Source organism: Tupaia chinensis, unplaced genomic scaffold (assembly GCF_000334495.1).
Source record: "Tupaia chinensis unplaced genomic scaffold, TupChi_1.0 Scaffold000688_1, whole genome shotgun sequence".
In the NCBI taxonomy this organism is placed as follows: Eukaryota; Metazoa; Chordata; class Mammalia; order Scandentia; family Tupaiidae; genus Tupaia; species Tupaia belangeri.
In genome coordinates, this window is record NW_006160211.1 from 6,259,433 (window position 1) to 6,272,908 (window position 13,476).

Below are 13,476 nucleotides of genomic sequence, written 5' to 3' on the forward strand. Positions count from 1 at the left end.
GGGAGCGGGGTCCCGGGTCCGAGGAGATCACGGATAGGCCGTGAGCGACACCGGGTCGGCGCTCCCTCCTAGGACCGCGGCCGGGCGGGGAAGGCAGGCTCCGGGTTGGGGTCGCGTTGGCCGCTGCGTCCTGCCGTGTCCCGGCGCAGGTGAGCTGGCGCTTGTCCTTAACCTTCCTCCCGGACCGGGCGCGGTGGAGGCTCGGGTGTTTGCCCGGCCTCGGGGCTGGCGCAGCCGACTGCGGTTCGGCGGAGCCGGCGATGAGGTCACAGAGCTGTGGGTCCGCGTGTCTGTGACATCAGGGGTTTCCAGGAGATGGGCCGTGATGTCACTGCAGGCCTCGGGCGGGGACCTTGGCGCGCGGAAGAGCCGGGAGGACCCGCAGGGGAGAAAAAGGAAGTTCAGTCTTCTATCAACGCCTGGATTGGAATCGAAAGTTGTTCGACCTCAGCGTTTTACAATTTTAATGTAATACTCGTGAAGTTCTTTAACTTCCTATCAAACTAGCGTTGTGTAGTACTGTTCAGTATAAGACACATTTGATTTAGAGCGACTTAAATCAGGTTAGGAGGTTTTTTCCGGGGTGGGGTGGGAAATAGTTGGGTGTTACTATAAGTGCTTTTTTAAAGGCTTGTGATTGGAATTGCTGAAAAATGAAAAAACAGAACCAGTTGAAATGCTGATACTTCAGTTTGCCTTTTTTCCCTCCCTTTGCTACACATCTATCTGCTTGTTAGCATTTTCGTTACAGACGAGTCAGGAGGGACAGTAAATCCTAAATGAACTTTTTATATTGTAAAGTAGGAGCAGAGGGGAGAGTTTGACTTAATCCAGCATTCTTCTTAGATAATATTTGCCTTAAAATTTCATTTATCCAGGCTGTCCCTGTCCCGCCCCATCTACCATGGATAATTGAGGGTTTCCTATGGTTATGCCTCAGCAGAAAGTCATCTTCTTGCGTTCTTACTAAGACTGGACTATAAATTAATGTAATGACATATCCCAGGACTGCTTGTCCCGGCAGGTAACCAAAGTTTTGTCTATAGTGCTTTCAGATATGAAATTACAGAATTTTTTAAACAAATGGTTTGTCCACGAATATTATTATTCTTCCAAAGTTTTCAGAAGACATCAGACCAGAAGAGAGGCTAGTCACTTGCCATATTGACCCGCTTTAGGTATTGTGGCTTATTGATGCCTGCTTTATTCCCTCCTCTCTGTATCGTCGTGTAACTATTGGTAGATTGTAGTCAGAAGGTAGATGGCTTAAAATTGAAGCATAATTACTATTAATGTCTTCAGGAGAAGGCCTCCATAGGTAGGAGTCTCCTCAGTCCTTCCTCACTGACCTTGACTTGTAATGGCAGTTGTATTTTTTCTCAGTATAGACCCATTTGCTCTTTAAAAGCAATTGACAAGATAAAGTCATTTTAGATTTTACTTTGACTTGCAGATGAATGTTATGCTGTGGTCATTAATGGCAGGGAATGAAAGCAAAAATTTACCACTGTTAATTACTATTGGATTTGACTGGTAGTTCCCAAAACAAGACTTCCTTGTCAGTTTTATTTTGATCCTCCCCATGGTCTTGGGAATTTGACAGCATTTTGTTTTCTTCCTCCTCTTAAGAAATCAAATTGTATGGTGAAAAGTCAAGTGAAGGCTCTGATGGTCAAATTTGAGCCTTTGGATCAACAGTGACTGATAGGAACTTGAATGAATGTGAAACTGCTGATTAACACCTCTCCCTGTTATTGGAGGTGTTAGTCAACCTACACCTTAAGGAAAGGATCCTGACAAGATGATGTTTTGTAACGAAACTGGAGGAGGTAAGAAGAGGATGCTTGGCACGCGTCTGTCTTAGGTGGCTGACTGCATGGCACTGTGCAAATGAAGTGTGCCCAAAGGAATGGGAAGGGACGAAAATCAAACTGAATGTGAGTCGAAAGACCTGTAATTAATGATAATAAAATCGCTGCTCTTGGACAGCGCATCCCCCTCTTATTTTGTTTAGAAGTTACCAAGTTTTTATTTTTGCTTCTAGAAATTGAGATATTAGGTGGAGAATAAATGTCTTGGTATATTCTGATGTGACTGAGAAACAATGACAGGTATTTAAAAAGCCAGTGCATCTGTATCGTTGTATAACTATTTAACAAGCCATAATGCTTATGAAACATTTTTACAGTCTGTTTCTACTTTTGGCAGGATGTTCTTCACCCACGCTTTGCAGTTTTGGGTCTGGGAAGCAGCTTTTACTTATAAATGGTTTTATGGAAATTTGAGATTGGGTTTATTGTTATTTTTAAGACATTTTGTCATTTTATTCACTTACAGCTTTTGAAGGGACTAAATCAACCAGCCATTAGTGATGTGATGTCTTTCTGACCAATAAAAGCATATGTCATGAAGAACAAGAATGCTATATTTTAGAAATATTATAGAATTTATTTATTGGCTCAATTATTTTATTAGTATTGGTATAATACATAGGAATTCTTGGGAAATTTTCTTTATTTTTTATGAAGTTTATTCTTTAAAGGATTTAGTTTTATTTATCATTATTTATTGTCATTATTTTAATTTGACCAGAGAGAGGGAGGGAAAGTGAGAAAGCAATCTGCCAGGTCTGGGAGTGAAACCACGGTCAGCCATATGGGAGTCCAGTGCCCCAACTACCATACCACCTGTCAGCCCCGGAATTTTCTTTATTTTATGACTTTATGCTCAGCCAGTTTAATTTGGGCAGTTTGATGTCTAGTAAACTTTAATCTTGTTTTAATATGTGTTGGGGAGAGAACATACTTATCATTAGAGACATCATTTAGGGTTATCTTCCAAAATTTGCAGCTGTTTAGAACCAGATACTTGGGGGAATCCATTATGGTATAATGAATGCCTGCCTTGTTAGGTCATGTGTGACAGAGGCAAAATTCAGCAATGCATAATCTGCCGTCGTTTGGAAGCAGTAACAACAAAAGAGTAGATTAACTCCAAATGCATTTAGGTCGTGTGGAAGTTGAATTCCTGTCAATTCTTAACATGGCATAATTTATCTTCCTCTTTTTAGTTCATGCTTACAGTATTTTGGGGCTGATGAACAGAACTTGCATCACTCAGAAGAGGATTGATAGGTGTTTCTTAGTGTTAGCTAAAAGCACTTACCATCCTTTCATTTCCAGGTCCAGTCTTGTTAGTGCTCCACAAAAGAGGCTCTGATTTTCTCTTTAAATATTCAACTTGAAGGTCAGCGGATGATACCGAGGTTAGAGTAGGTGGATCCCACATGGCCCGTGCAGTTCAAGTCCTGCACCTAGCTGTGTAAAAAACAGGCTGGGCATGTGTGCATGTGTACCTAAAATCCTGAGAGGAAAATGGAGGAGAAGAGATTACTGCAGAACCATTCCCTACCCTCTGGGGATGGGGTGGGGTGATTTCTCACTCTGTCTCTGTCTCCCTCTGGCAAGTGCACATGCCCTATAGCAAAAAGTTAAAAATACATAAGTAAATACATTTTCAACTTGGGAAACCTACCGTCAGCCTATGTAGGTGTAGACATGGAACTAAGCACTGTATAAATGTGATTGTTACATGATTATCGGTCATGGGTTTCATTCATTGAACATTTTTTTAAGTACCTTTGTGCTAGGTACTTGTCCAGGGACTGTGACACATAGATGAAATTATCAGGGACCTCTTGACCTTTGTTTTTACATTCCCTTCCCATGGAGGGCCTTGGTCCTAAAGACTAGAATTGGGACAAGAGGATAAACCATTTATGTTACACCAACTTGGCTGGAGGTCTCATGTAAGGGTCAGTTTAAGGAGGTGTTAGCAATACAGGCGGAACGAATAGAGGATAGATTATCATAGCGCAAGACAGACAAAGGGCCTAGACTGCACAGATTGAGGTTGTCCTAGAACGAATCAAGTTTAGTGAGTAGCTAGCACTTACTTTGAGGCAAGAACAAACACTCAAGGTCAGAACTAGTCTGTGTGGCAATCTAAAGTGAGAGCTAGAGAGAAGAGGGGCGATCTAAATACCCCTTCTCTTTCAACTCCCAGATGTGTCTGTACCTTTCTTTTCTTAGAGCCAGTCCTTCATGGAACTTGAGCATCGCTCAACCTTTATTTCCAGTCTTTGCTTTCTTTTTCTTACAGTTTATACTGAGAAATTTCGGTCTTACCGAAAAGGTGAATTGTTTATACATTGATTACCTAATTTCCCACTACCTTGCCTCTGTAATTGCTGTTTTGCCATTTGTTTTACCACCAGCTGTCACTCTGTCCATTTGCCAGTTTTCTTTGTACTTCAAAGTAAGTATGCTTTATACTACCTTGGCGTGCATATCAATCATTATTTGTTTAGTTTTTTTTGTTTTTAGGTAAAAATGACAGAGTAAAATGCTTGAATTGTGTATATACCATTCCTCTATTTAGACAAGTTCATACATCTGCATAACCCTTACTACTGTCAAGTTATAGAACATTACCTTCACTACAAAATATTCCTTCATGCCTCCTTGCATGTCAGTTTAATTAGCTTTTTCTTTTTTTGGAGAGGTTTTTGCTATAGGGTGTGTTTGCTCACCAGAAAGACAGAGACAGACAGAAAGGGAGAAATCACCCCCTGGGGGGATAGCCACGCTGCAGTCCCTTCTCCATTCTCCTCTCAGGATCTTGGGCACGCACGCACCCGCACCCAGTGTGAGTTCAAGCCACCGGGTCTGGGACTCAAACCACTGTTGACTACATGGGAGTCCAGCGACATAGCCATTACGCTAACTGCTGGTCCCAGTTTAATTAGCTTTTAAAATTTCTGTAATCCAACAGTCTCCTGAAACGACCTGTTCAAAGGGCCCACTTGTTAGTAACACATTTGGGTGGTGAAGAACATAGCCCCTGCTGTGTTTAAGCTGATAATTTAGTTTAGCTTTTGGTTAAATATCTGAACCGAAATAAAATAAATGTATGACTTCAGAGGAGTTAACCGGGACTGCCAGAGAAGTCTTCCTAGATGTGGCTCTTGAATTGGGCCTCTATGGTTTAAATATTGCTCCACCTGCTTCCCCATCTAGTGTTGGAACTAAATCCCCAAAGTGATAGCATTAAAAGGTGGGGGGTAGGGGGCCAATAGGTGGCCTGGTGGTTGGGGCACTGGATACTCCCACATGACTCACCATGGTTCAAGTCCTGGACCTGGTGGCTTGCTCTCTCTCTCTGTCTCTCTTTCATTCTAGTCAAATGAAAATAAGTAAATAAATAAAGTTAAATAAAATAATTCTTTTAAAAAATGGTGGGGGACTTCAGGAGACGATTAGGTCATGAGGACAGAACCTTCATGAATGGGATTAGTGCCCATGTAAAAGAGGCTTGAGGGAGCGTTTTGCTCCTTCCATCAAGTGAGGACACAGCAGTAAGGTGCCATCCATGAGTAATGGGCCCTCACCAGGTGCCAAATCTGCTGATGCCTTCATCTTGAACTTCCCAGCTCCCAAAACTGTGAGTAATACATTTGTTTATAAACGACCCACGGTAATGCATTGTGTTAGCTTAGCTGAACTAAGATATAAGATAGGCTTTTATTTAAGGATCCAGAAAAGAGATTTTTTGTTTGTTTGTTTTGATAACACTGTGTGATTAGAAGTTCTAATGTAAAGAAATAGTAGGAGACAAGGGTAGTTGAGACAAGTTGAAGTATTATTCTGTGCCCATTGATAATTTTGAGAAATGAAATAATCAACAGTCCACTCCCAGCCATCACCAACCCTGGATCATGGGCAGACCTGTGCCTTGTGTACTTAGGGAGGTCTCCAAACTGGATGCGCTCACAGAGCATGGTGGTTTACTGTTACGCCGCTGTTGGCCTACTGCTTGCCTGTCCCCCTCTTGGTTCCTTGCTTTTCTCTTATTTCTCTTCTTTGCTGGCAGCTCTTTTGCTTCTAGATGATCTAAAGCTCTGTTCTTGATACTTTATTGCTCCACGTAATCCAGCCTTTACCTCTTAGGGCTTCTTAGTTATGGGTCTGTCCAGGCCATACCTACATCTATATCCACAAACTATCACCTCTTTAGGTTTCTAATTACTTAGAGGAAGCTTCTTTTGTAAATTCCTGTTTACTTTGTACTTAATTTTAAGAATCTTTGTAGCAAGAGCATTTGCTCTAGTTGTTGCAAATATTTAGAAAGAGAAAGATACACACACTTTGAGTGAGCTGGGTGAACAGATTGAACAGTTTCCAGGCATAAACCCCAGTAAAACATTGTAGAATTTGTGTGGGAGGGTTCTTGCCATCACAGACCCTAGAACCATGTTGTTGAATCAGAACCCTGCATGAGTCTCTATGTCCTCATGCTGTCAAGTCTGAAGGAGGAGAAGAGAGTTTCTGCAGGGATTGTGGGACAGTGTCTTAACCCCTTTTGTTCTACAGGCCCTTTTGGCCACTCAGAACCCCTTTTCTGAGAAATATGTTAATGTTCAATAGATAGGACTACAAAGAGAACCAGTTATATTAAAATATAGTTATAAAAATATGAGATAGTACGATGCCTTTTATTTTTTTAAAGGTTTTTGCCATAGGGTGCATGACTTGTGAGAGACACACACACACAGTGAGAAGGAGAGTAAGAAATCATCCCCAGGGAGGATGGCCACATAGCAATCTATTTTCCTCCTGGTTTTCTGGATATACGCACACATGTATCTGGCGTGATTTTCAAGTCATCAGGTCTGGGGCAGAACCATGGTTGGCCATATGGGAGTCCAGTGCCTTCACCATCATGCTGTGTGCTGGCCCCACCTCATTGTGTGCTTCTTTATAAAAAGATTTAGTGTCAGTCTACTTACTTATTATTTTTTGGAGAGGTTTTTGCTATAGGGCGCATGCGCTCGCCAGACAGAGAGACAGAGAGACAGAAAGCGAAAAATCACCCCCCAGGGGGGATGGCCACGCCACAATCCCTTCTCCATTCTCCTCTCGGGATCTTGGGCACACACACACACACACACACACACGTGCCTGGCGTGAGTTTTAAGCCACCGGGTCCAGGACGCGAACCGTGGTTGACTGCATGGGAGTCCAACGACATAGCCATTATGCTAACTGCTGGTCCCAGTGTACTTATTTTGAAGTGGTAATGAAAATTTTCATTTTTAAAAGTATCTGTAACCAGTGATTTTGTGATAGTAAAATACCTGTGATTTCTTCTGGTAACAAAATGATGGGTATTGCTAATAATATTGTGGTATGTTGCCAAAATTCACGATGGAAGGAAATACAAAGTTTCAGTTGGAGGTTAGTGAAAATAAAGACGTAATTTTGGGAGAGGAGAGTGGATTCTCAAGGAAAACCAAGAGCTAGTGGATGCTGAGTAGCAAATAGCAGATCTGTCCGTGTTGTCGTCCTTAGTCTCCATCTTCCCCTTTCCTCTCCTAGTCAGCAAGTCACTAACTTTTAGTCAGTCTGTCATTTGGATTTTTGGTTGTTGTTCAGTGTTGCTGTTAGTATCAAAGTATTTGGATAGACCATTAGGTTGTAAAAATTAAAATATTAGTACTATTTTTCTGATCCTTTTAGTTTTATTTTTACGTAGTTTATACTGTGTAAAATGTTAGTACATTTATAAATTACGTATGTATTAGTGTATGTGTTAAAAATGACTTAAATCATGAGAATGTCAAGGAAGTTGATAACTACATAAACACTGCTGTTTAACAGAAATTATGGTAAGCCATATATGTAATTTAAAATTTTCTAGTTAAAAAAAGGAAAAAGAAGTGCAGCTATTGGAGCACAGTAGTAACTTAGAGCCTGGTAAGGCTGGAAGCCACATGGCCAGCCAGGGGTTCAGATCCCCAGGTTGGCCTAAGACCATGCCAGAGCAAGTTCACGTGCATAGATGCCCAGCATCCTGAGGTACTTGAGGGCAGGAGAAGGGGGAATGTGGAGAGAAAAAGTATGCTTCTCTCTCTCTCTCTCTTTCTGCACGTGCACATGCTCTTTATCATTTAGGAAAAAAAAAGGTTAAAATGACATTAACCATAGTATGCTATTTAACACAGTATCTAAATACAGTCATCGATTATATGAAGTCTGTTTCTATACAAAACACTCTTCAGTGTGTCTGTAACCTTTCCATTTCCATGAACTCCTGAGGTGTATATTGAGAACTTCGCCAATTAGCACTTTGGCACTTTGTTATATAGAGTTGTTGATTGCTTTCTAATTGTTTCATGTGTATTACGCTTGTCTACCTTATAAATTCTAAGCTTCATATCTTATGTCCTTAAATTGTAAGCACATAATCGAAGGCCTACCTTCCTCTTTTCTTTAGCTGGGCTATAAAAGTTTGTAGCTTTAGACTCTTCTTGAAATTGTTTTGCTTACTACTCTGCTGGTGAACTTAGATACCTTTTAGCAGATTCAGTTGTAGGAGTTTGTGTTCATATGCCTACAAGTAAGTATATGTCAATTAAAATATAATCATCTCAAATCTAAAAAATAAAATATTTGCTTTTTGAAAACTAAACAAAATAATTTTGTTTATACAATAGTTTATTTGAAACTATCAAATCATTCTTGGAACTACCAAGGAGATTATTGATTAGCTGGTTTCTGAAGACGAAATTCGAGTTTGATAAGGAAGTCTGAAAGCACCATTTAGTGCATTGTCCAGAGGAACCAGGAAAGGCGAACTTGTTTCCAAAGTAGGGCAAGAGATTTTATTTCAAGTTTAGTCATCAGGATTATTCTCTGGATGTTCTCAGTACTTTCCATACAACCCAGTCACTTTAGCCCTAGGAAGGGCTAAAGCCCTAGAAAGTTTCTTTAGGTTGTCTTTTCCAGATGAAGAGCTCTACTATCATCATTGTATTTTAGCTCATTTGGGCTACTACTAAGAGGACTCAAAATGTATCCTGAAAATAAGTCCAAAGAGGGTCTTAGAGCCTTATGCTTTAAAGGAATCTTCTTCAATTCAACATTTTCTTTGTTATTTAACAAAGGCATGATTAACTTGATAAAATAGTTATATACCAAACATTAACCATAGTATGCTATTTAACACAGTATCTAAATACAGTCATCGATTATATGAAGTCTGTTTCTATACAAAACACTCTTCAGTGTGTCTGTAACCTTTCCATTTCCATGAACTCCTGAGGTGTATATTGAGAACTTCGCCAATTAGCACTTTGGCACTTTGTTATATAGAGTTGTTGATTGCTTTCTAATTGTTTCATGTGTATTACGCTTGTCTACCTTATAAATTCTAAGCTTCATATCTTATGTCCTTAAATTGTAAGCACATAATCGAAGGCCTACCTTCCTCTTTTCTTTAGCTGGGCTATAAAAGTTTGTAGCTTTAGACTCTTCTTGAAATTGTTTTGCTTACTACTCTGCTGGTGAACTTAGATACCTTTTAGCAGATTCAGTTGTAGGAGTTTGTGTTCATATGCCTACAAGTAAGTATATGTCAATTAAAATATAATCATCTCAAATCTAAAAAATAAAATATTTGCTTTTTGAAAACTAAACAAAATAATTTTGTTTATACAATAGTTTATTTGAAACTATCAAATCATTCTTGGAACTACCAAGGAGATTATTGATTAGCTGGTTTCTGAAGACGAAATTCGAGTTTGATAAGGAAGTCTGAAAGCACCATTTAGTGCATTGTCCAGAGGAACCAGGAAAGGCGAACTTGTTTCCAAAGTAGGGCAAGAGATTTTATTTCAAGTTTAGTCATCAGGATTATTCTCTGGATGTTCTCAGTACTTTCCATACAACCCAGTCACTTTAGCCCTAGGAAGGGCTAAAGCCCTAGAAAGTTTCTTTAGGTTGTCTTTTCCAGATGAAGAGCTCTACTATCATCATTGTATTTTAGCTCATTTGGGCTACTACTAAGAGGACTCAAAATGTATCCTGAAAATAAGTCCAAAGAGGGTCTTAGAGCCTTATGCTTTAAAGGAATCTTCTTCAATTCAACATTTTCTTTGTTATTTAACAAAGGCATGATTAACTTGATAAAATAGTTATATACCAACATTTTTTAAAAGAGGTTTTTGCCTTAGGGTCTTTGCTGAAGAGAGAGACAGACAGACAGACACAGTGAGAAAGTGAGAAATCACCCTCTAGGGGTGATGGCTATGCCACAGTCCCTTCTCCATATTCCTCCTGGATCTTGAGCACACATGCACACATGCCTAGTGTGATTTTCAAGCCACTAAGTCCAGAACTTGACATGGTCAGCCATGTGGGAGTCCAGTGACGTAAGTGCTGTGCCATCTGCTGGCCCATCTATATACTAACACTTTTCATTCGTGACAACTCAAAGCCTATTTATTCATTTGCTGAAAAAACTGTGATGTATTTTATATGCCAAATATTATGCTAAGTGTATTAGTTAACTTCTGTCCCTTTCTCTTAGGGGATTTTGAGCACACAAGCACATGCACCTGGTGTGTTCTTCAAGCCCCCAAGGAAGAATTTGAACCATGGTTGGCCATGAAGCTTTGCTAAGTTGTCTGCTATTCACCTCCTGCTGTATGGCCTAGTTTCCAACAGGCCACAGACTGGTACCAGGTTGGGTTGGAGACCCCAGGGTTGACATCATAACATGTGATCCAGATTGTCACCTTCTAGCATTGGTGCAAGAAATGACTTTCAGAAAGGAAAATTCAAAATTTTACAGCTATGTCTAAAGTAAAGGAACTTTTAAGTTTTGTGCAATTTACATAGAAGTAAATATGTGAAATGGAATTGAATTGTATACATGGATCATAGTTAATGCAAACAGGTGACTGACATAAAATTAAATGGTATAGGTAAGAGTAGTTAGGGACCAGCAGATGGTGTAATGGTTACATCACTGGACTCCTGTGTAGTCGGCCACAGTTTGAGTCCCAGACCTGGCAGCTTAAAACTCAAGCCAGGCACTTGTGCAAGCATGCCCAAAATCCCGAGCGGAGAATGAAGGAGAAGACATTGCAGTGTGAGCACCCCCCCCCCCCGGGGGGATGATTTCTTTCTTTTTATCTATCTCTTTCTGTCTCTCTGGTGAGCATATGTGCCCTACAGTAAAAATCTCTAAAAATGAAAAAAAAAAAAGTTAGATTTTGAGTAACTCTTTTATGTTGTTTATACCATGAGAAAAGATAGTTGGCTATATCCATAGGGTGTTCACAAAGTTCATGGAAAATGTGTTAAGAAAAACTACGCATGGACTTCAGAATTTTTTGCACTAAAATAAACTTGTGGTTTAATTACATTTTCTCATGAACTTTTGAAGTCCTCTTGTAGAAACATAATTTAAATAGTGTTGAAAACCACCTATACTCAGTTTGATACATATCTCAGAATCCTCTTTTTATTTCAGTTTCTAATCTGATTCCAGACTTTTAAATGTCCCTGTTTGTGACATTTTAGCATCTGTACTACTCTAGGAAGAAAGAGCCTTTTGTATGATTCCTTCATCTAATCAGAGAAAAGGCTTGTTGGCCTTGGTTTAGCTAGCTGCTTTTGTTTGTTCTACATTCAAAGTAGATAATGAGAAACGAAAAGTTATATGGTATATGTTTCCAGCAGCAGAATGACCACAACAACACATCTCCTTTTGATTAAAAAAACATTTTTTTTTGTCTCTTCCCTCAAAAGAAGAGTTCTCAGCACTCTCCTCCTGTTCCCTCTCCCAGTGTTTTTTGTTCTTTTGTCATTTTTGTGTCTAGTGGTTCCTGGGTAATTATTTCAGTGTGGGGTCATCTTGAAAACAAAATCTTCAAATCATTAAAGTCTTCATATACCAAAATTTAAAAAAATTTTTAAACCAGATATTTAGTATGATCAAAGAACATTTATCTTTTTAAACAGGTAACACGTCCAGCAAACTTAACCACTAGTCTGTGGGGCTGGCCATAAAGACTTTTTTAAAAGCTTGTTTTTTTTTTTTTCTATACATGAGAAAGAGAGAGACACCCAAACAGCACCCCCAACAGGATCCTGACACCATGACACATCCCCTTCAACCACCTTCAGTTGTACCTGGATCATGGGCATGCATTTGCCTGGTATATTCAGAGTGGTCTCTGGACCCAAACCAGGAACCTTCCCATGTGGGATTGCATTGCATTGTCATATTTAGCTGCTGTGCCAATGTCTGGCTCCCTGGAAAGATTCATATTTTGTTGAAAACATCTCTTCAGTTTTTGTGTATGTGTGTGCATTCTGGAATTCTAATTAGTTATCCTCCTGGATTGAAACTGTATCTCCTTTTGATGATTATTTTATTTATTTATTTATTTATTTATTGCCCACTTTCTACAATAGATTAAAAAAAATATAAAAACTTCAGACTTTATTGTGCCTTAAGAAATTTTCTGAAAACCTTAAGCCTTTTTTTCATTTTTATAATTATTTTATTTATTATTACTTTAAAAAAAATTTTTGCTATAGGGCACATATGCTCATGGGCGAGGGGGGTGAGAAAGCAAACCGCCAGGTCCAGAACTTGAACCATGGACCACCATGTGGGAGTCTAGCACCTTAACCACCAAACCATCTGCTGGCTCTTTTCCTTATACTTTTTTTAAAAAGAAAAAAATTTTTAAGTTAATTAATTTACATTCACTCACTGAGCATTGTAATAGCATACAAAATGCGATTTCCCATCCAGAATATGCTGCATAGTGGCTTAATTATACATGTTATCGTCAATAATTTTCATTTCTAGTTTCGTGTATATATATATATATATATATATGTGTGTGTGTGTGTGTGTGTGTGTGTGTGTGTGTGTATATTTTCTCCCAATTTCTCATTCTCTGCCAATTCCCACCCTCCTTTCACACTATTTCAGGTGTCCACAGTTGTTTTCCATTCCCTTTTTCCCTCACATTTTATTGATTCACAAAATTTCTCAAATAATCTAACTACTTTCAATAGCAAGCTCAGCTGATATGTACATATCTATGAATACATGTCTGACTTTAGGCATGAAACTCTGAGTAGAATGAATATACTATAAGGTAGCACTTAGCTGATGCTATATAGTTTACTATGGTCATTAATTATGTATTTTTTACTATATTTTTTAATTTCAAGAAAACTAGATTTAGCTTTAATAACTCAAAGAAATGCTAAGGAAATATGCTTAAAGCTTAATGCCAGGAAACATGTTGGGATTCTGTTCAAATAGTAGGTACATGAACCTATCGGCAGCTCAAGACAAGACAAAAATCCTTAAAACTGGAAAATAAACCCTGACAAAAATCAGCAGTGTTTTAGTCAAGTCATAAAATTCTATTTCACGAGTTCAGTCTCATGTATTTCATCTATCTTCTGTTGTGGTTCGATTTTCCCAATTAAATTCTGGGATATAATATTCAACTCCAGACTTGTCCCCATGATTAACTTGGCCATTTTCTTAGTTTTTGAACTCTTATTTTTTTTTTTTTTTTTTGGCAAGGTTTTGCCCATCTGG

The 13,476-nt window shown here is 39.0% G+C and overlaps 1 protein-coding gene across 5 annotated transcripts in view; it reads left to right on the forward strand.

Moving 5' to 3' along the window:
- The first annotated feature begins 12 nt into the window (after positions 1 to 12).
- FBXO34 (F-box protein 34) overlaps positions 13 to 13,476 on the forward strand; it is a 94,892-nt gene continuing 81,428 nt past the window's right edge. Inside the window, exons 1-3 of one of the 5 annotated variants that reach the window (XM_027776619.1) lie at positions 387 to 468; positions 879 to 1,024; positions 1,630 to 1,937. In XM_027776619.1, the coding sequence (XP_027632420.1) occupies positions 1,936 to 1,937 (2 nt within the window). In that variant the 5' untranslated portion in view covers positions 387 to 468; positions 879 to 1,024; positions 1,630 to 1,935. Of the gene's footprint in view, positions 150 to 222; positions 469 to 540; positions 564 to 726; positions 1,025 to 1,629; positions 1,938 to 13,476 lie in introns of those variants that run through there. The other 4 variants (XM_006160577.3, XM_006160574.3, XM_006160572.3 and 1 more) reach the window with 4 other exon arrangements.